Source organism: Pongo pygmaeus, chromosome 4, assembly GCF_028885625.2.
Source record: "Pongo pygmaeus isolate AG05252 chromosome 4, NHGRI_mPonPyg2-v2.0_pri, whole genome shotgun sequence".
Lineage (NCBI taxonomy): Eukaryota > Metazoa > Chordata > Mammalia > Primates > Hominidae > Pongo > Pongo pygmaeus.
Genome location: NC_072377.2, coordinates 41,194,254 through 41,217,932, shown reverse-complemented (window position 1 = coordinate 41,217,932; position 23,679 = coordinate 41,194,254). Strand labels below are relative to the sequence as shown.

Here is a 23,679-nt window from a genome sequence, read left to right as displayed (position 1 = left end):
CAGAGTCTTTATGCTAATTGTTTTGGCCACCATATAACTCTGCTTCCCTGTTCAAAATGGTTTTTTTCTTCCCAGTTTCTTTTCAAAGACCTGTTCACTAAGGGATTGGTTCTCATGTTTCTATTCTCCAGAGAAGCAACATAATAAACAAATTAAAACCAAATTATTATATATACTATAATGCAAGTTCATAAAACTTCACTCTAATTTCTAGGGCCAGATATATTTCAGAATTGACAATTTTTCAGCCTTTAGAAAAATATTACTCTGATAGAAACCCATAATCAAAATCCATGAATATTTCTGCAAGAAAATTAATGCATATCCACACAGCATAGAATAAGATTACAAACAGCTTTGAAACCATTCAGTTTGGGTTTTGCCACCAAATGAGTTGGCACTAAATTTAAGAAACAAAATTCCAGTTTTCATAGTTGTTTGGACTTTGAAATTGTGGATAAACAGTTGTCTGTTATCTTTCATTGAGTATTTTAAAAGCGAAGCAGTGTTTTAGCCCAAAGTTACCCAACAATTCATAATCTATGGTGATAGACAATATGTCTTTGAGAGCCAAGGAGAAAGATTTTGGCTAAAGAGAGCATTTCTGGTGACTCTTTCATAACCTATCAGTCACTTTCTTCTCCATCTATTATACAGGTTGAGCATCCCTAATCCAAAGGAAGTCTGAAATGCTTCAAAATCCAAAACTTTTTGAGCACCAACATGACACTCAAAGGTCATGCTCAAAGAAAATGCTCATTATAGCATTTCAGAATTTGGATTTTCAGATTAGGAATGCTCAACCAGTAAGTATAATGCAAACATTTCAAAATCTGAAAAAAAATCCAAAATTTGAACATTTCTGATCCCAAGCATTTTGGATAAGGATTATTCAACCTGTATTAACATTATTCAGTTTATGTTCCTTTTTCAAAAATGTTCCCACTTAATTATCCTTAACATTATAGAATAAAAGAAGGTAAATTTCCCTTCTGCAAAACATAGTAAAATGTTGCTATTGCATTGTTCTTACCCTAGGTAAGAAATTCTGTTCTTCTCCTCATCCAAACCATGTGTGAAAAGTCCTATATTGAAGCTCGGGAAGGATGGCCATTGATTGATTATGTCTTCTCCCAGTTTGCAACGTTCAACAGGAATCTGGTATGCAGAGGCTACAGTTTTGAGTGATGCACTATAAAAAGTACAGTTCACTCAACTATGTTTCTTTTTAAAAAATGATTAGGGTCCTTAATCTGTCACAGGAGTAGAGTAAAAAAATAAATAAATTTTTAAAAACTTAAAAATGACTGGAGTTCAATTAAATAACTGATTTTGAAGTAATATTTTAATCTTATCACTTTATTGATAATTTTACAGCCTCTAGTTTTCTCAGTTCTTTTTTTTTTTTTTTTTTTTTTTTGCTAAAATCACCTCTAACTTATAATAAACACAAGATAAGTTAAATCAGTTTTCCCTAAGTTAACCCAGCCACCAAAACTTGGATTGGGGTTGTCTGGAGAGGGGCACAGAGACTGGATTGCTTCTGAGAAAGCAATGGAGATATCAATACTTGCTGCAATGGTGTCTTAGTTCATTCAGGCTGCTATAGCAAAATACCATGGAGCAGTGAAGTAAGTTCTATGAAGTGCATTTCTAAAATAGCACACTTCTGAAATCATAAATAAGTTTATTAGGGTTCTAACCCTCTGCTGTACACAAACAGAAATGTATCTGTTACATGGATGAGAAAAAGCTGTATGCTGATGGAGCATGCTTTTAAAATCCTTTAAAAACACTCACCATATATAAAGGAAAATAGCATAAAATGATGTTTTATAAACAAAAAATATTTATTTCTAACAGTTCAAGATGAAGTCCAAGATTGTCTAATGAGTGCCTGCTTCCTAACAGATGGTGCTTTCTCACTGTGTCCTCACATAGTGGAAGGGACTAGCTAGCTCTCCAGGATCTCCTCCATGAGGGCATGAATTCCAAACACTAGGGACTTTCTCTTATGACCTAATCACCTTCCAAAGACCACACCTCCTAATACCATCACCTTGGGCGTTCGGATTTCAACATACGAATTTTGGGAAAACACAAACACTCAGATCACACAATTGAGGTCAGCTTTCTTTGGATAAATAGGCTGAAAAATATGTGCTTATGATCTCTGTGATTTTAGCAAATTAGTCACAACTGAAATAACAGTTCACTCCACAAAGAAGCATGCTTTGAATATTTTGCCCTGAAGAAAATGGCAAAGGCCTGAGAAAGAGAGGGGATACCTGCAGTTGAAGGAGCCTCACAATTTCTGTTTCTCTCTTTTAGCAAGGGTTGTGTTTTCCAACTAATTCCTCCAAGGGGCCCTTTCAAACAGGGATTAGATGTTGAAGGCCAAGATTTCTAGGTTCCATGAGCCCCTTAAGTTGAGTGACTACATCCTCTACTCCAGAGTCTAAGAACACACCCAAGCAAAGTCAGAGGGGACCAACCTTAGGAGTCATTAACAAGTCACCTGTTTGATCTTTCTTAAAGGAGAAACCAGTGAAAACTAACTTTCATGAGAATGAAAAGGAAGAGGAATTTGTCCGAGAAACAAGCCTTGAGGTCTTAAAAACCCTGGACCCACTGGTCATTGGAATGCCTCAGGTAAGGGGTCCTTTGTCAAAGTAACTTATAGTTACTTTGATCACCTTCTTAAAGCCCAGCCTGTGTAAGAATAAAGACATGAGTTTGTTCTCCATTTGTCATCAGCTTCCTGATGCTCTGACTAGAGGAAGTGTATTGCAATGCTGTGTCCAACACATAGTGTTTCCTCAAAAACAGATGTTGAATTAATTAAGATAATTAATATAAAGTATCTTACATCTGGATAGTTCATGACAATTTATATATATAATATTAATATACTATTTCTCTTCTTCCTCTAATGCATACAGTAATATTAAGTAGTGGTTTTAATGCAACCAATGCCAAACTTACCCTATTCCATCTGGGAAAGTGTTAAAAGCAGCCATTCTCAGGCCTCACTGGAGACCTGATCATTTGAAACTCAAGGGGAGGAGCCTTGGAATCTGTAGTGCCCAGAAGTACATCGCACAGCCAGAAGACAACCAACAGACCACACCATTTAAGTGGTAGATCAGAGGCTTCATCTAGGATGATATGTGGTTCCTGAGTTATCTGGGATATTTACTTAAAATGCAGATTTCCAGGTCACATACCAGACCTACTGAATCAGCAAAAGTCTACAATCAGCTAAGTTCCAATATTTCTGATACATACTAAAGTTTAAGACTTTCTGATATAGAAGTAAATGATGAAAAAAATAATCTAGGGTCAAACCCTAAAGGGCCTGGAATGCCAAACTTTTACCTTATGGTTGATAAACCAATGAAAATTTTAAGCAAGAGCTAAACATTTAAAATGATAATTGTAGGGAATCAGTAGATTCACACATGAGTAGACTAAGAGCAAAGAGACCATATAGGAGATCAGATGCAACTTGTAGGAACTACAGCAATGCCATTACAATAGAAATGAGACACGGAAGGGCACAAGACATCTTGCAATGAAAAAAGGACTGAGTCTGGTGATTAAATATAGATGACAAAGAAGTGAGAAGAGTACAGGTTGACACCAAGGTTTCCATTAGGACAAGAGAGTTTTCTAAGGGACATAAAACGTACTAAAGAAACCACAATGTTTCAGACTTCCAAAGCAGGCAGGTCAGAGCCTGAAGCACAGAGGACAGCAGCAGCCCATTCACTGTCCTCTCCCAAGCTTCTCAGCTGGGGCAGCCACACTCCAATCCTGGAATTTTGGGAAGTAGTTGGGGGATTTTTGGTTGTCACATTGACAAGAGGAATACTGGCACTTGGTGGGTGGGGCTCAGGGATGCTAGCATTCCCCTAGTGTCTCGATCAGTCCCTCACGACAAAGAATTGTCCTGTCCCACATTCCAGCAACATCCCCATGGAGTAATACTGACCAACACTCACTACAGCTAATACCTGAAAATGAATGTGCTGTGCAGAGGCTTCATTTAATGATCTCATCTTGACTTGGCCCGAAAAGCAAAATAATAATGGGAGAAATCTTCTAAATCAGATAAAAACATGCAATGGGGACCAGGGAGAAATGATGGAAAAGAATAAGTAATCCTTGCATTGTGCCCTGTTTTCCACAGGTGCTATGGCCAAGGATCCTGACTTTTGTGGTACCTGCAGAATACACAGAAGCTCTGGAGCCCCTGTTTAGTATCATCAGAATTCTCATTATGGCAGAGGAGAAGAAGAAGCACAGTGCCAAGGAGTCGACAGCACTTGTCATCTCTACGGGAGCTGGTCTGTACATTCATAAACACAGAAAACTTTTATATTATGAGGGATCTATTTCCAGGAAGGCTACAGTGCTTTGACCTTAAACCCAACCCCAATCTCTAACCCCTACAGTGATGATGAAAATTGCTTTCTCTTTCTAGTGAAACTTCCTTCACCACAGCAGCTACTGGCCAGACTTCTGGTGAGTGAGTTACCAAGAACCAAAGTAGAACAAATTTAAGCTGATAAGGACAATTCAGTTCCAAATAAGTGCTAATATGAATTACATAGATACTCCAAACAAAAAGAAACACTAAAAAGGCATAATAAATTTTCTGCTATACTAGTGACATTCATGAATATTTATTATCGACACGATTACCTTCCCACTCTGAAATACTTGTTAAACTTTACTTATAATTTTAAAGTAAGCATATACTGAATCTCATTCATAAGTACCATCAAACAAATTCCACATCTGTTTTTTGGATTTCCCATCTCTCTCTTTGGCCCCATATGGATGATTTACTCAAGCACTATTTCCTCGTGACTTTACTTAATTAATTGATATATCTAAGTGTTAGTTCTTTCCACTTATTTTTGGTTGGTGCTTTCCATGTATTTTTTTCACCTTCATCCTCAGGGAAAAAGAAATGGGAGAAGGGCTATCTAAGTATTAGCTTCATTCTAGAATAAATAAGAATAGACTGTGATGATTTGTTAAAAGATTATCCAATGCAGAAATCAAAGGAATTGGAACAATGGTAAAAAGGAAAAAATCAGTGGGGCTTTTAAAGGCCCCTGAAATTGATAAGCTCTTTCTCTTCTATCCTTCAGGTAATATCCATGCCTGCCAGTTTAGGGGAGTTACGTGGGGCTGGTGCAATAGGGCTTTTGAAGTTACTGCCTGAGATAATTCACCCAAAATTGGTAGACCTATGGAAAACACGTTTACCTGAGCTTCTGCAGCCTCTGGAAGGTACGAGGGAGTGGGGCCAGGTCTTTACCCAGGGGGGCAAGAACATAAAGAAATGATGCACCATTTCTCTGTGTAAAGCCATTATTGCTCATTTTAGGCAATAAAAACAATGAACTTGATATGCAAGGTAGATAGCTATTTTTTTCTTCTTGACTCCTTATGTTCTGTTTCTCTGCCAATATTCATACTACAAGAAGACTTAGTAAGTAACATTCTTAGCAGGAATTTTTACTTTTGCTCTTGTCTTTTTCTTGTGTCTAGAGAAATTCTATTTTAGCATTGTTCTAAAAAGTTATTAATCATGTTAGAATATCAAAATATGATCATTTCAGTAGTCATCGAAATTAGCAAAAAGCCTAGGTTTTTATGATGGATTGAAGACCTTCTCTCTACCTAGCACTTTAAAGTTGCCAGTGTAGTAAATTTGATCTCAAATAGGCATTATGAGCAAAGAGAAAGCTTAAAATAGAACTCCAGCATCACTGGAGGCCTGGCAGGGGAGAATTTGAGTCTTGGGGTGGTTTTGTTTTTTTGCGATTATTACATCAATTTTTGTTTCTAGGAAAGAATATCAGTACCGTTCTATGGGAAACCATGCTGCTTCAGGTAAGGCTGGCTTCTAGAATAATTGTTGATAATGGCATGATGAAATCAGCTGAAGTTACCCATCCTAAATTAAAGGAACTAGATTCCTGAGGATAATACACAACCTTTTCTTTTCTTTGGAAAAGAACTAGAATGTTAGAAGTGATCACTTAAGGATAATGTTCTTTAAATAGCCATAATTTGAACTACAATCTTAAATCCACTTGATTAAGTTTCAGACAGTTTTGAAGATTTTACTTAGCAATACTTTTCCTGTGTCTTTCTTAAATCTTCTCTAATTTTCAAGTTTTTACTTCTTGCAACTTTATTCTTTTACCAGACACATAATGAAAAGTGGATGAATATAATTTCCACTTCCATGCCCCTAAACACAACTGTATTTCCTCTTCTATTTGTGGCTCAATGTCTTTTTCCTAATATCCAAAAAACAAAGGGCCACATTTTATCCCATTTCCAAAAAAGAATTTCCTCTCTCACCCATAAACTTCTTGGAGCTTTACAACTAAACAGCACCACAGGTGATACCAAATCCCAGAAATAGTAAATTGCAGACAGGCAGTGGACATTGGCTTTGCAAAGATGTGACTTCAGAAACTTGCAGGAGGGACAAAGCCCACAGACAGGGAGCTTTTAATATAGAAGGTTTTCAGTTTATAAGGCACGTACCTAGGAATTACCCATGGCTTCTTAGAAGAGTCAATTTTCAACGATCTCTCCATAGTACTCCCTCTGCCTCCTGTCTCCCTTCCAGATTCAGAATCTCTGGAGGTGGTACCTGAGAACTGGCATGTTTTAAAGGTTTCCATCAGTGATTCTTATCCAATAGAAGATTTGAAAGTGACTGCTCTACTCTCCTGGTCCTCAATTCTAGGATCCACCTCTCCTCCTATATTTATGGTTCTTTTATGTTCCCTTCCCTCTCCCAAAATTCCTACCAGATTTCCTTCTCCTACCATTTTCAAATAACTATCTTTACTAGGGAGAAAAACATTTTTTTTTTTCTAGTGGGAAGTCTTGACAACAGTTCCTTTTCCTCTTCCAATTTTGAATATTTTCTGGTCTTTTTTTTCCAAAACTGTCTGCACATGTCTTCTCTTAAATTTCCGAAACTGTTTAATTTCTTTAAAGAACCCATGAATGAGCTCTTGTTAAGAACAGGCATACACATCCTTTCATTGGTTTTGTTTGGCATTGTGTCCTTTTCTAAGCTTAAAGTTGAAAAAATATAAGAGAAATAATATATATATTGCAATGTGTTTGTCCAAAAGAAAAACAAAAACACCTTTCTATGTATTGTTCAAAGAAGAAAGACATGGGTTCAAAGGATTGATTGTGACCTTGTCTCATAGGTCTCAGTAAAACCAGGAATCTTTAGTTACTAGAGTTGAAGCTTGCAGAAATGTACCTGTACATCAAAATGTGCCTGTTCTTTAAGACATTTAATTCTTGATTCCAAAAATCTCCATCCTGTTTGGGTTTTTTTTTTTTTTTTAGTATGCAATCAGTTAAATTAATGTCAACAAATGGAGTTTTTCCAAATCTACTGAAAACTAGAAAAATGCCAACTTTAAGTTTCAGATTGGATTAGTTTCCATTTTAGGTCTTTTAGCAATATTTATTTAAAGGAAGAAAAGCAAGTTGCTTTTCCACATTCTGTGTATCTTATTCTCAGTGCAAATTCAGAACATATCAGAAAATGTTTTTTAGAATAAACTAAGAGGAAAGTTTTGAAGGGATTAGTTATTTTATGGAAAAAGGAATAATACTATTTAAAATATATTTAAACTTTTAAAAGATAAAATAACCAAAAAAATGCCAAGAAAGCACGTGAAATGGTCATATTCATATCTAACTTCCACTTCCTACAACAGTTGCTCAAAGAATCCTTATGGAAGATCAGTGATGTGGCCTGGACCATTCAGCTTACTCAGGATTTCAAACAGCAAATGGGCAGTTACAGCAACACCTCCATTGAGAAGGTTGGTTTTTCAGCTAAGGGGGAAACCTTAGCTTTTACCTATGATCCAAAATGGCTGCTCTAGCTCCATCTTGTCTGTATTACAATCAAAGGGAGGGAGGAACATTTAAAAAAAAAGAGTTCTCTCTTTTTAAGGCCACTAGCTGAAAGTTGAATACAACCTTCTCTGCACCTCACTTTTGGCCCAAATTTACTCATATGGCCGCAGGTATCTGCAAGGAAGACTGAGAGGTAGATAAGATAGATATGTGCCTGACTAATATTCAGAGGTTCTTTCTAGAAGAGGAAGAATAGATACTGGAAGGCTAACAGCAGTGCTTAAGGTCAGCTTCTGTCTCGGCTTCCATTATGCCAGTCTTGTGAGACTGGCTATCAAAAAGAATCTACTACAATTTAACAAAAGCTTATAGCTAAAAGAATACTCAAAAGCCTGTTCTAGGAAAGGGCCCCCAAAGAAATAGGTTTTAATTTCCAGTGACAAAGAGGTATGGCCATGGAGAACAATGATTAAAGGACCCACAGCCATGTGTCAGTTAACAGGACAAATCAGAGCAATAAAGTATTTTTCAAACATTATTCCTTTCCATGTTTTTAAAGTCAGTTCTTCTATCCCTCTGTCTCTAAATGGCCCCTACCTAAGCTTCATACCTTGTAGCCATCCATTCCAAATAGGGTTTGCAGCCAGTTTCCCCTACTTACTACTAGTGGGGCATTAGGTAAATTATTTTATCTCTCTGGATTCTCACCATACTCATCAATAAAATAGAAACAATACCCACCTCTGAGGGTTGTAGTATTCTGATGGTTCAATGAGATAAAGTATATAAAGTCCCTGGTGAAGTGCTTGACATAGGGCATGTGCTCCATATAAAAGTAGCTTTGATCATAGTCTTTATTATGCTAATACCATTCATAAGTTTATTTTCCTGGAAAAATATTTAAGTTTTTCAGTTCCAGTACTCAGTATTTCTTTCCACAAAGTATTCATTATCAATCTTTAACTCACATATGTAATTTTCAAAATTCTCCTCATTGATCGACTCTCTAGTTTGGTTCAGAGTACTGATTCTCCAAATGGGTTTACCAAACCTGCCAACACACATTAGGAAAATTTGGCGAGTAATGCTCCATCTTCTTATAACACAAACTAGCTCTGTGCACCTCATGTCATGCTATTTATTCAACAGCTTCCAGACCCACAAGATTACTCTAGAATAATGGTGGTACCAGTAGGCAGAGCAATTTAAGTAATTAGCAGCCTAGATGCTCTCAAGCCTTACACTGAACAAGAGTAAAGTAAGAATGTGCTAATTAGCTTTTGCTGCATCACAAACTACCCCTAGTGGTTTAAAATAACAGCCACCTATTTAGCTCACAATTTCATACTTTGACACTTTGGGCTGGGCTCAGGTGGGTAGTCGTCTAATCTCAGCTAGGCTCACAAGGTATACTTGAGGTTGGCTGGTATATGATGCATTTTTTTTGGGGGGGGTCTTGCTCTGTTGCCCAGCTTGGAGTGCAATGGCGTGATCTCAGACCACTGCAACCTCGGCCTCCCAGGTTCAAGCGATTCTCCTGCCTCAGCCTCCCAAGTAGCTGGGACTACAGGCACGTGCCACCACACCTGGCTAATTTTTTTTTTTTTTTTTTTTTTGTATTTTTAGTAGAGACAAGGTTTCACCGTGTTAGCCAGGATGGTCTCGATCTCCTGACCTCATGATCCGCCCACCTCAGCCTGCCAAACTGCTGAGATTACAGGTGTGAGCCACCGCACCCAGCCTATGATGCATCTTAACTAGCACAGTTGATTTCTGTTCCTGTTGTTCTCTCATACTCTAGCAAGCTAGCCCAAGCTAATTCTCAGGGTGATAGCAACAAAGCATGCAAGGACTCTTGAGGTATAGGCTCAGAACTGACCCATTATCATTTTTGCCACATTCTATTGGCCAAAGCAAGTCAAAAAGCCAACCCAGATTCAAATAAATGGGAAAATAAACTCCTTTTTTGATTGAAGGAGCTGCAACACCCCATAGTAAGGAGACATGGACAGAAGTAGGATAGAAAAGTTGCTATTTTTGCACTCTACCACATTTTCTCCCAATGCTAGGCTTCTAATTTCTTGGGTTCCATGTGAAGCCTCAAAGCAGGAATGTACTATGCACTAGACCAAAATCCACAGAGAAGCAACAGGTCAGCAGGACTGGGAGGCACTAAGACTAACATTTTACACCTAAGTCGAACTCTTCCCTTCATGACATCAATTTTTTTCCTGCAGCACAAGACTTTCCCAGATTCTTTCCAGTCTTTCTCCCAAGGTGGGCTTAAATAGACTTTAGCAGCTTTGTCCCCAATTCATATTTACTTCTGTATTGTACACAGTTTTCTCCACTATAATTTCCTTATTATAGGGACTTTGGCCTGAATAAGTGAAATGTGTGGGTTGGATGTGACCTGGTCAGATTCTCACTCTGATTGAGGCTACTGTCACTCTGGGAGTTGAGATAACAGCAACTGCTCCACCTCTTTTTAACCTTATGCCACCCTCTCATTTCAAGCCAGACTGATCTGCACATTACTCCTGAATGTACTAATTTAACTTGGTCTGTGTCTATTAGAATTTCCTTTCCTCCTGCTCCACAGATTCTCCTACTGTCAATAATGACCACTCATTAGGAACAGTCCTGCCAGCTGTGCAGAGTCCTTGAACTGGACCACCAACTAGCCAGTTTTGTCTCTTGTGTGTGGCAATATGGAGATTCTAAATAAATGCCAACCTGATACTATATAGCTAGGAATGATTTGAACCTTATAAAACAAATTAAAGCCATCTTCAAAATAACCGGTTGGGCATGGTGGCTCATACCTGAAATCCCAGCACTTTGGGAGGCTGAAGCAGGCAGATCCCTTGAGGCCAGGAGTTGAGATCAGCCTGGCCAACATGGTGAAACCCTGTCTCCACTAAAAATACAAAAATTAACCAGGCATGGTGGCACACGCCTGTAATCCCAGCTACTCAGGAGGCTGAGGCATGAAAATCTCTTGAACCCAGGAGGCAGAGGTTGCAGTGAGCCAAGATCGCACCACTGCACTCCAGCCTGGGCAAACAGGGCGAGACCCCATCTTAAAAAAAAAAATACAAAAAAAACAAAAAAAAAACCCTCTTTTTATTGAGCATGTTCAATGAGCATTTGTTGAGCACATATTAACAATCAGGAACTACACAGTGGAAATAATGAATAAGACCCTCTGCTACAATGAACCCAAATCCTAAGCATGGAGACAAGCAAGAAAATAAAAAATTACAATGGGGAGTGAAGTATATTTTAGTGGCAGGACACAAGGTAGAGAGGAATATAGGAGGGCACAGATGGAGGGCAGAGCCTGGAGGAAGGAAACACTCTCAAGAAGAAAGAATACTTGAGGTAAATGGTTATTAAGTCACCCCAATTTCTTTCCTTCAGATGATTATTTTAACTGTTTCCACTTTTCATCAGAGTATTGCTTTCCAACCTTTAAAATCCTGTTGCTTATCTTTTGTTTTCCAGAAATTCCTTTGGAAAGCCTTGGGAACCACCTTAGCATCCTGCCAAGATTCAGACTTTGTAAACTCACAGATTAAGGAGTTTCTGACTGCTCCCAACCAACTGGGGGATCAAAGACAGGTGGGACCCCTTGCTCTCAATTTCCTCTTATGATGATAACAACACAACTAATCCTACCCACAAAACCTCTGACAGCTTTTATAATAATGTTCTACTTAATCAGAATTATCAATTAATACACTCAGAATAGCCTAACAGAATTTTTCAGAAAAGTTAGGCTTTTCTATTTAAAAATCAATACTTCATTTTTAACCAAGTTTATGAAAATATTGAAAAATAAATTTCAATAATTCTTACCTAACCAGACCTTGGCTTGACTTAGAGCATGATTGTGAGCATCAAAATGATTGAATTTACAAGCTGAAAGTCACTTATAGACTAATCTAGAGAGAATGTAAAGATAACCTGAAGTGCTTCTGCAAAGCTCTACCTACTTCCTACCATAGCCTGTGGCTATAGAGCATATGTAAATGTGGAGGAAGGAGAAGATGTGTATTTTGTTGTTGTTGTTGTTGTTGTTGTTGTTGAGACAGAGCCTCGCTCTGTTACCTGGGATGGAGTGCAGCGGCACGATCTTGGTTCACTGCAAACTCTGCCTCCCAGGTTCAAGTGATTCTCCTGCCTCATTCTCCCTAGTAGCTGGGATTACAGGCATCTGCTACCATGCCCGGCTAATTTTATATTTTTAGTAGATAGGGTTTCGCCATGTTGGCCAGGCTGGTCTCGAACTCCTGACCTCAGGTGATCCACCCACCTCAGCCTTCCAAAGTGCTGGGATTACAGGGGTGAGCCACCGCACCCCGCTGAAGATGTGCATTTTTAAAACAAACAAATAAACCAACAAAAAATAGTTACCAGGCTGATAAAGACCACCAGTATAAAAAAAGTATAGTGTGTTATACTTTCTCCTCAGAAATTATGAGGTATTTAGGGTTCTTTCTCACATTAAATGGCCAGAAACCACTACACTTTACTGAACTTCTGAAACTGCTTTTATATTACTATTATTTCCTTTTTCTTGTCAGATATTATCATTTATTGCTGTTGGCACCATCTCTAATATCATTTTTTCCATCTTAGCTCTGGTATAGGTTAGGAAACAAAGTAAGTTGATTTTACATATAAGCATATAATAAGACTCTCATTCAAGGTCTGAGGGTTTCACAAACTTTAAAAGATAAATCATGGCCGGGCACAGTGGCTCACAACTGTAATCCCAGCACTTTGGGAGGCTGAGGCAGGTGGATCACGAGGTCAGGAGTTCGAGACCAGTCTGGCTAACATAGTGAAACCCCGTTTCTACTGAAAATACAAAAAATTAGTCGGGTGTGGTGGTGTACACCTGTAATCCCAGCTACTCGGGAGGCTGAGGCAAGAGAATCACATGAACCCAGGAGGCGGAGGTTGCAGTGAGCCAAGATCGCACCATTGCACTCCAGCCTGGGTGACAGTGTGAGACTCCATCTCAAAAAATAAAAAAATAAAAAAATAAAAATTGTGACGTCCAATTGAGCTTCTCAAATACCTTTTTTACTTAACTTTAAGTCCTTGAATATGTCTTACATACTCAATTCGCTTAATAAATGACCTCTGGATGAATAAAGTGTTAACATGTGACTTTCATAACCCACTGAGCCTACTTGGTTTTCAGTCTCCTAAGCATAATGCTTTGAATCATGTGAGGCCAGAGTTCTGATTCTAGCTTCATACTAGAACGATTATCATCTAGACTCTACAAGGATGGTCTAGTCTACGCGTTTTCATGATGGCTGTGGCAGGGTTATGCAACTGAATGACATATAACAGGTTTCAGGAACAAATTGCCATGAAGGAATTCTGGTGAAATCAGCTTTGGACAAGAGAGGTGGGGACAGAGGGAATACATAACCTCAGAGTGTGAAACAAGAGCTGCCAACTTTCAGAAATTTAACCTCTTAAGATACAATGAAGTTTCAGGAACAGAATGATTCTTTAAAAGCATCAGTCAATTCAAGCTGAAAAAAACCTCCATTAGCTTCCCAGCAATCACAGATTACAAGTCCAAAATCTTGGGGATGGCCTAAAAGGCCCTACTGTGACGAACCCCCCACCTCCTGTCTGACTCATTTTGCACTGCTCTCCTCCCTGACTGCTCGCTTAGCCCTCTCAGTGGACTTCGGGAGCTTTGCACTTACCTTCTCTCTGATTGAAACTCTCCTTTCCAGATAGTCTAATGGCTCACTCCCTCACTCATTTCAAGGCTCTGCTCATTGTCACCTTGTCCATGAGACCATCTCTGACTATCCTATTTTTAAAATGCAAACTTCCCCCAATCCTCACTACCTATTCCTGCTTTACTTGTCTTCATAGCACTCATCACCATCTGGCACACTGTATATTTACCTGTTTACTGAATTGATGTGTTTACTTATTTCAGTTCCCTGTTGCTTCCCTGTCAGTTCTCCTGGTTGTATACTTCACAAAGATGGGGACTTTGGTATGTTCTGCAAACTACTGTACCCCCAGCACCTAAAGGGTACCTGGCACATAACAGGTGCTCAGTAAATATTTGTTGAATAAATAAATGGTTAAACTCAAAATGTCTTACCTTTTCTGATTTTAGGGAATAACATCTATTTTAGGATACTGTGCCGAGAACCATTTGGATATTGTTTTAAAAGTTCTTAAAACATTCCAAAATCAGGAAAAGTTTTTCATGAATCGATGTAAGGTAAGAAGAATCATCTCCTTCAAAGTTCTCAGTATTGCAAGGCCAGACAACCCTGATTTCTTCAGTGAATATCCTTTCTTATATTATACTTACTCCTGTCCCCAGGTATCTTATTCCACGTCAGAACTATCCAAGCCCAGTCTTTATAGGTTGATTAGCTATATGAAAAGTCTACTTTATTTTCTCTGACCCTAAAGCTGATCTGGAAGATCCTAAATGCGCTCTGCGTGTGCCTAAGTTTGTCACTCTACCAGCCTCTCAGCCCTCATGAATAGCTCCTCGAGGAGTATATTCATTTTAGACTTATTTGAATCATCCAAGTCCAGTTTCTTATCCCCTATAGTGGTCCATGGGATTAGGAAAAAAACATGAGAGAAAATAAAATTCCTTCAGTCACATTTTCATGTCTCCCTTTCCCGGTCTTCAGAGCCTTTTTTCTGGGAAAAAGAGCCTGACCAAGACAGATGTCATGGTCATCTACGGAGCTGTGGCCCTCCATGCTCCCAAGAAGCAACTTCTCTCCAGACTTAATCAAGATATCGTATCGCAAGTCCTGTTTCTTCACGGCCAGTGCTCTCAGGTAACACCCATTGCATGACTGCTTCCATTTCTAGGCTGGGGTTCCTAAAACTTGCAGGGGCTCAGTCCCTGGGAAGCTTTTTTCCTTCCCAGTCTTGGGTATGTTTTTATCAGCAGCGTGAAAACAGACCAATACAGTAAATGTCTCATGGATTACTATGCAGCCATAAAAACGAATAAAACGTGTTTTGCAGCAACATGGATGGCTACATCCTTCAGGCTCAAAGGATACAGGCCAAAAGAAAGATAGGTAGGATCTGGTATGTTTGGGAAATGAGAACACATGGGAACAGAAAAATTTATTTTAAAATAGCATCAGGTAATCTATTTTCTTTCCTAAGGCCCTGAGCAGTTCATGTCTTACCACTGCTGTGGTGTAGTGATTGTCCCAGGTCAGTCATATGCGTAGTGATCTCACCCTTGTTTGAACTTAAAACAGTTACTCCTGTACTATTTTAGGGCACCGGGCTTATTACTTCCCTGTAATAGTATCAGAAGGGTTAGCCCATGGTAGTTCTTTAACTTTTTATATGATAAGACTTACAAACTACCTTGAACAGTGTCTCACAAATAGGAAGTGTCATATACATATTTTAAGTGAATAAAATATGTCATTCATCAAGCTATTCAGTTCACCTGTGTTGCACTGTTTCCCCCTCCACATTCATCCCAGCCACTCTGACCCTCCTTGATGCTTGTCAAACATACCAAGAATGTTCTACCTTCAGAGCCACCAAACTGAGTTGAAATTTATCTGATCATTCTGTCTTCCATAGCATTTTGTTTGTATCTTTAATAAATTGCTTTATACGTATTGTGAATGCACCCATTTTGCTGACAAATACCAGCCTGGCCACCTAAGAATCACATAAGAATCAAGTGTAAAATGTAGCTTCCTAGAGTTGTTTTCTAGGGAAGTTAGTTCAGTAGGTCTTGGGAAAACTCTGGAAATCTGTATGCTTAAGTTTTGAGTGATTATTTATAGATCGATGTGGGAGGCTTTCATTGATTATGTGCACATCTGCTTCTGTTAGATTGTCAGCACCTTGATGTTAGGGACTCCTTTAGCTTCTCGTCTGTGTCTCCACAAACCACATGTTGATGCACAAGTGCTCTTCACATTTATTCATATGTACATGTGATAAGAATAGACTCGTAAGGACTCATGAAATTGTAGTCATCAGTATATGCTAGTGGAAGGGTATAGGGTACTGATCCTCACACCTTAGTTGCATAAGAATTGCCTGGAGAGCCTGTCAAAAATAGAGATGCCTAATGAATCACAGTCTTCAGAGTTGAATCACTGAATTTGCATTTTCAACATGCTCCTCAAGAGTTGATTCTGATGCCCCCAAAATCTGAGAAGCAATGATGAGAATAGAAAACATAATAAAATTTGTTTTATGTTACATTAATTTATAGTCAATCATTAGAGACCAGCCTGAACATAGTGAGTCCTCATCTCTACAAGAAATTATTTTTTTTAAGTGTGTAATCTCAGCACTTTGTGAGGCCAAATTTGGAGGACCACTTGAGGCCAGGGGTTTGAAACCAGCCTGGACAAAGTATCAAGACCTCATCTATAAAAATAAATAAATAAAACAATTGCCCAGGTGGGGTGGTACATACCATTAGTCCCAGTGCACTCTAGCCTGGGTGACAGAGCAAGACCTTGTCTCTAAAAGTAGATAAATAAAAGAGGAAAGAAAATAAGGATAATTAAGATAAAGATTACTCTCCACTTTCAGGGTACAGTCAGTTCTGCTATAACAAAACATATACACAAGATAATATAGGTAAAAACGTAAGGAGGAAATGAGTTTGAGGCATAACACCCGAAAAACTCCATCAGGGATATACTCTCCTTAGTTTAGAAGCCCCTCCTGGACAGATTATTTCTTTTCATAGATCTGAACAAAATTATTTCCCATTGAATTTTTTTTCAACTTTTAGATACAGGAGGTACACGTGCAGGTTTGTTGCATGGGTATATTGCACCCAGGTAGTGAGCATAGTACCCAACAGTTAGTTTTTTTTACCCTTGTCCCCCTCTAATAGTCCACAGTGTCTTGTTCCCATGATTATGTGCTCAATATTTGGCTCACACTTATTTGGTTTTCTGCCCCTGCATTAATTCTTAGTATTATGTCCTCCAGCTCCATCCATGTTGCTACAAAAGTCATGATTTTATTATTTTTTATGGCTGCATAGTAATCCATGGTATATTTACTGTATTAGTCCATTTTCACTCTGCTGATAAAGACATACCTGAGACTGGGAAGAAAACAATGTTTAATGACTTACAGTTCCACGTGGCTGGGGATGCCTCACAATCACAGCAGAAGGTGAAAGGCATGTCTCATGTGGCAGCAGACAAGAGAAGAGAGCTTGTGCAGGGAAACTTCCCCTTATATAATCATCAGATCTCATGAGACTTATTCACTACCATGAGAACAGCACAGGAAAGACCTGCCCCTGTGATTCAATTACTTCTCACCAAGTCCCTTCCACAACATATGGGAATTCAAGTTGAGATTTGGGTGGGAACACAGCCAAACCATATCTATGTATAAATGTGGGGGGTGTGTGTGTGTCTCTGTGTGTGTGTGTGTGTGTGTGTGTATATATACCCCACATTTTTTATCCAGTCCTCCATGGTTGATTCCATGTCTTTGCTATTGTGAATAATGCAGCAATGAACATATGAGTGCATGTGTCTTTTTGGTAAAATGATCCATTTTTTTAGTATATTCCCAGTAACAGAATCACTGGATGGAATGGTAGCTCTGTTTTAAGTTCTTTGAGAAATCCACAGTGCCTGAACTAATTTACATTCCCACCAACAGTGTATAAACATTCATTTTCTCCCCAGCCTCACCAGTATCTGTTTTTGTTTTTTTGTTTTGTTTTGTTTTGTTTCCTTTTTTTGTAATAGCCATTCTGACCCATATAAGACAGTATTTCATTGTGGATTTGATTTGCATTTCTTTGATGGTTAGTGATGATGAGCATTTTTTCATGTTTGTTGGCCACTTATATGTCCTCTTTTGAGAAGTGTCTGTTCATGTCCTTTGTTCACTTTTTATTGGGGTTGTTTGTTCTTTGCTTGTTGATTTGTTGAAGTTCCTTATAGATTCTGGATATTAGACCTTTGTCAGATGCATAGTTTGAGGATATTTTCTCCCATTCTGTAGGTTGTCTGTTTACTCTGTTGATATTTTCTTTTGCTGTGCAGAAGCTCTTTAGTTTAATTAGATCCCACTTGTCAATTAAATTTTTAATCTACCTTGGGTTAATTTTGATACATAGTGAAAGGTAAGGGTCTAGTTTCATTTGTCTGCATGTGGCTAGCCAGTTATCCCAGCAACATTATTTATTGAATAGGGAGTCCTTTTCCTATTGCTTTTTTGTTGTTGTTGTCAGCCTTGTCAAAGATCATATGGTGTATGGCTTTATTTCTGAGTTTTCTATTCTGTTCTATTGGTTTATGTGTCTGTTTTTGCACCAGCACCATGCTGTTTGGATTACTATAGCCTTATAGTATAGTTTGAAGTCAGGTAGTATGATACTGCCATCTTAGTATTGCTTTGGCTATTCAGGCTTTTTTTGTTGTTCCATATGAATTTTATAATAGTTTTTTTCTAATTCTGTGAAAAATGACATTGGTAATTTGATAGGAATACCATTGAATCTGTAAACTGCTTTGGGCAGTATGATCATTCTAACAATATTGATTCTTCCTATCTGTGAGCATGGAATGTTTTTCCATTTATTTGTGTCATCTCTGATTTTCAGCAGTGTTTTGTAGTTCTCATAAAGATCTTTCATGACCTTAGTTAACTGTATCCCTAGGTATTTCATTTTCTTTGTGGCTATTGTAAATGAGATTATGTTCTTGATTTGACTCTCAGCCTGGACATTATTGGTGTATGAAAATGCTGCTGATTTTTGTACATTGACTTTGTACCCTGAAACCTTACTGAAATCATTAATCAGTTCCAGCAGACTTTTGGTGGAGTTTTTAGGGTTTCCTGTGTATTAACTCATTTTGCCAGTGAATAGGAATCTTTTTTAAAAAAAATTAAAAATACAGAAATGCTACTCAAAAACTGGCATTTTACCTTGAAACACCTGAAGTCAGTTGTGAAAGTTGGAACTTCCTATGAAATGGTAAAAGGAATGAGGGTTATCTAAAATCTAATGGACTGTTGTAATACCAGATTTGGATGGGAAAGGCTCATAACACACAGTAGACTGAGGTAGTTGGTAGATTCATGGGGTGTGTGCACGTGTGTGCTTTGAGTATTCCTACGTGGCTCAGTTCAATTGTGCACCTTTCCTCTCACAGAGGAAACTGCACACAAGCAAATGTGAATTCAGCATGTACTAAAAGTATTTTCTGATACAGTATGTCAATCTCATTGGAACAAATCTGCATTTTCAACACAAATGTTATAGCAGAACTCATTGTACTCACAGTTCCAGAGTTAGCTGCCCTTTGACTTTTCATTTTATAGTTTTTCACTTCTCATTTCCCTAAGAGCCTTTACCCTTTTTCCTTACCAACGTCTGTTGAGCCTCTTTAAACCGATTGTGAAGGCTGAAAACACAAGACTCGAAGTCTCTACCCTGCTTTCTGCAGCTTACTCATGACTCACCTGGGGGAAAGACTGCAAATGTACAGGGTCTCACTTTAAAAATGGAAGAAGTGAATTGCCCGCCTCCCCTTGGCAAGACCCCCCTTGGCAAGACTCTACCTCCTGCTTTACTATTGTCCTTCAGGTTGATGGGTGGGTCCTTTTGTTGGGTTGGGTGTATCTCTGACTGCCACTTATTGAGTATCTAATTTTGCCTTTGATTTTTTTTAGGTTCTGGGCATGTCTGTGATGAACAAGGTAGGAGATATAGATAGATAGATAGATAGATAGATAGATAGATAGATAGATAGATAGATAATGCCCCCCCTGAAGTGTGCCAAGCAAAGATGTCCTTTTGATTTGATTCCAATTGAAAGGTTTCCAACATGTAACAATCCAATTCTGAAGTCAGAATCCATGATCCTAATCCAGGGCAGAACAAGGAACTATATTCTGGTTCCAGGGTCTTTAGAAGTTGAGTTATAAACTAAAGCAACGTTTTTCAAACTTTGGGTTGTGACCCACCAGTTGACTATGAAATCAATTTAATAGGTCACAACCAGAAAAATTCTTTAGTGAAATAACAGAGTACTTTACATGTAAAAACTATAACTATTATTTCTGTTATATATTAAACATATTTGGGGCATATAGGTACTAGGTGGAATTGTAAACTGTTTCCTACTGTTGTTTATGATCAAAAAGGTTTGAAAGCCACTGCTCTAGAAGACCTTCATTCTATTGTGGGTGGTAGGGAGGAAAAATGGCCTTTGTTTCTCACTTTCCCTGCAACTTAGACCCTAGTCTGGAGTAGAGATGGCAAAGGAAGCAAAGATTCTCACTCCTGTCTGGGAACATATTTCAAAGCCAAGTCACATATTAATAGACCTGAGTGTGGTGCCTTAGACCTTGACTTGCGTTGTAAATGCTTTTGCTTTAGGACATGGATCTGCAAATGAGTTTCACAAGAAGCATCACTGAGATTGGCATTGCTGTCCAAGATGCTGAGGATCAGGGGTTCCAGTTTTCCTACAAGGAGATGCTGATTGGTTACATGCTGGTGAGTGTGCAGAGAGGGAATAAGAAAGGCCCTGAGTATTCCATTACCAAGAGTTCAGGGCCATCTTTTTAAAAAGTGAATAGACTTCACCAGTCCCACATAACAGATCTCTGCCTTGTTTATGACCAGGGCACCCAATGTTCCGATGAGGTTGCAGCTGAATCTGGTAACTTTCCTGAGCCATTCTGAAATGTTTAATCTCCTTATTTATGTTGCAGGACTTCATTAGAGGCGAGCCCCTGGATTCCTTAGCTAGCCCTATTCGGTGGAAAGCCTTAATCGCCATTAGATATCTCAGGTAGATAATTTTTTGTTGTTTTCATTGAAAAAGCTTTTCCCCCTTATCCTCCTCCTGATCAGCTAACATCTATTAGTGCAGACTTCAGTACACACTTCCAAAACTGAACACAGTTCATTAATGGGAGCTTCGAACTGGGGCTTTTTGTCCTTCCAAAGAGTTAGAGATCTGGCTGAGAGAGTGGTCATTTGATGACTGACAGAGACTGATGAGCTACTCAGAGGAATTATATGTATTGATATATGAGGACTAAAATTTATCTGCAAAAGGAAATTCCACTTCCTAGATCTTGGCCTCCAGGCAAATTGTAATCTTTCAATTAAAATCTTATGAAAGCCCTAATCATATTCTAGTTGGTTAGCAGCAACAAACCTGAAAAAGAAAATAATTTTTGGCACATTTTAAAAATAATATTTTCACCCTGCAGTAAAAGAAATAGAAGTTAAAACCACAATAAGATGGCATCTCACACCAATCAGAATGGCTATTACTAAAAACTCAAAGAAAGATGCTGATAAGGTTATGGAGAAAAGGGAACACTTACACACTGCAGCTGGGAATGTAAACTAGTTCAGCCACTGTGGAAAGCAGTTTGGGTATCTCTCAAAGAACTTAAAAGAGAGCTACAATTCAACCCAGCAATCCCATTCCTTGGTATATACCCAGGGGATAATACAAATAGCTCTACTGTAAAGACATATGCATGCATATGTTCGTTGCAGCACTATTCACAGCAGCAAAGACATGAAATCAACCTAAATGCCCATCAATGGTTGACTGGATAAAGAAAATGTGATACATTACACTATAGAATACTACACAGCCATACAAACAAATAAAATCTGTCTTTTGCAATAACACGAATGGAGCTGGAAGCCATAAACCTAAGCAAATTAATGCAGGAAAACCAGATACCACTAATTTTATAAGTGGGAGCTAAATATTGAGTACACATGGACACAAATAAGGAAACAATAGATACTGGGGCCTAGTTGTGGGTGGAGGTTGGGAGGAGGGTGAGAATTTAAAAACTATCTATCTGGTTCTATGCTTATTGATGAGATAATCTGTACACCAAATCCTCATGACATGCAATTTACCCATAAAACAAACCCACACATGTACCCTCTGAACCTAAAATAAAAGATGGAAGAAACAAAAAGAAAAAGAAATAGAAGTCCTCTGTAAAGATTGGGAAACCACAAAAATTTTTATAAAAATAATACAAACCACCCATAGTGCCCCTGTTGCCAACACTTTGGTCTATTTCCTTGATGTGGTTTGACTTTGGGTCCCCACCCAAATCTCATCTCGAATTGTAATCCCAAATGTTGAGGGAGAGACCTGTAATCTCCACATGTCAAGGGAGGGGGGTGATTAGGTGATGGGAGTGGTTTCCCCCATGCTGTTCTCATGATAGTGAGTGAGTTCTCATGAGATCTGATAGTTTTATAAATGTTTGGCTGTTCCTCCTTCACATGCTTACTCTCTTCTGCTGCATTGTGAAGAGGTGCCTGCTTTCCCTTTGCCTTTGGCCACAATTCTAGGTTTCCTGAGGCTTCCTGAGCCACGTGGAACTGTGAGTCAATTACACCTCTTTCCTTTATAAATTACCTAGTCTCAGGTATTTATAGCACTGTGAAAATGCGCTAATACATTCCTTTAAGTCTTTATTTCTAGTCCTCCATTTTTATAACAGAGTTGAGATTCTACTCTGCATATGATTTTTCATCCTGCTTTTTCTAACTTCACCTTACATATTTCCACATTATCACCAATTCTTCACAAATATCATACTTTTCTTAGTTTTTAGTTTTTGTTAATGTTTAATTGGGGCAAAATAAATAAAATGTAAAATTTATAATCAGCCATTTTTAAGTGTACAGTTCAGTATTGTTAAGTACATTCATATTGTTGGCTAAAAGCACTTGGCTTTATTTTGGGGTTCTCTATTCTGTTCCATCAGTCTTAGTGCCTATTTTTATACCAGTGCCATGCTGTTTCTGTAACTATAGTTTTATATAAAGTTAGGTAATGTAATGTCTCCAGATTTGTTCTTTTTTCTTACTATTGCTTTGGCTATGTAGGCTCTTTTTTTATTCCATACGAATTTTAGGATTGTTTTTCCTATATCCTATGAAAAATGATGATGGTATTTTAATGAGAATTGCATTGAATATGTAGATTGCTTTAGGCAGTATGGGCATTTTCACAATATTGATTCTTCCCTTCCTTGAGTATGGGGTGTGTTTCCATTTGTTTGTGTCATCTATGATTTCTTTTAGCAGTGTTTTGTAGTTTTCCTCATAGAGGTCTTTCACTTGGTTAAGTATATTTCTAGGTATTTAATTTTTTTTCAACTGTTGTAAAAGGGATTATTGTTGGTGTATAGCAGAGCTACTGATTTGTGTATATTGATTTTTGTGACCCAAAACTTTGTTTTTTATAGCCATTCTAATGGGTATGAGGTGGTATTTTCTTGTGGTTTTGATTTGCATTATCCTAATGATTAGTGATGTTGAACATCATTTCATATGTTTGTTAGCTATTTGTATATCTTTTTTGGAGAAATGTATACTCAAATCCTTTCCCCATTTTTAAAATCAACTTGTTTGGTGTTTTGTTGTTTAATTATCATATTTTTAAAATTTATTCTGGACATTAACCTCTTATCAGACATATGATTTGCAAATATTTTCTCCCATTTCATAGGTTGCCTTTTCACTCTGCTGATTATATCTTTTGATGCACAAAAGTTTTGTTTTGTTTTGTTTTTTCAACTTTTATTTTAGATTTGGGAGTACATGTGCAGGTTTGTATATTGCATGATGCTGAGAATTGGGGTACAAATGAATCTGTCACCCAGGTAGTGAGCATAGTACCCAATAAGTAGCTTTTTTCACCC

The 23,679-nt window shown here is 38.1% G+C and overlaps 1 protein-coding gene across 2 annotated transcripts in view; it reads left to right on the top strand.

Annotated features, from left to right (window-relative positions):
- MROH2B (maestro heat like repeat family member 2B) overlaps positions 1-23,679 on the top strand; it is a 74,388-nt gene that overhangs the window by 17,748 nt on the left and 32,961 nt on the right. Inside the window, exons 12-24 of one of the 2 annotated variants that reach the window (XM_054488977.1) lie at positions 1,039-1,161; positions 2,539-2,652; positions 4,193-4,349; positions 4,487-4,527; positions 5,163-5,304; positions 5,867-5,910; positions 7,782-7,889; positions 11,434-11,550; positions 14,093-14,200; positions 14,628-14,780; positions 19,648-19,674; positions 20,357-20,476; positions 20,695-20,774. In XM_054488977.1, the coding sequence (XP_054344952.1) occupies positions 1,039-1,161; positions 2,539-2,652; positions 4,193-4,349; positions 4,487-4,527; positions 5,163-5,304; positions 5,867-5,910; positions 7,782-7,889; positions 11,434-11,550; positions 14,093-14,200; positions 14,628-14,780; positions 19,648-19,674; positions 20,357-20,476; positions 20,695-20,774 (1,334 nt within the window). The remainder of the gene's footprint in view (positions 1-1,038; positions 1,162-2,538; positions 2,653-4,192; positions 4,350-4,486; positions 4,528-5,162; positions 5,305-5,866; positions 5,911-7,781; positions 7,890-11,433; positions 11,551-14,092; positions 14,201-14,627; positions 14,781-19,647; positions 19,675-20,356; positions 20,477-20,694; positions 20,775-23,679) is intronic. The other variant, XM_054488978.1, reaches the window with a different exon arrangement.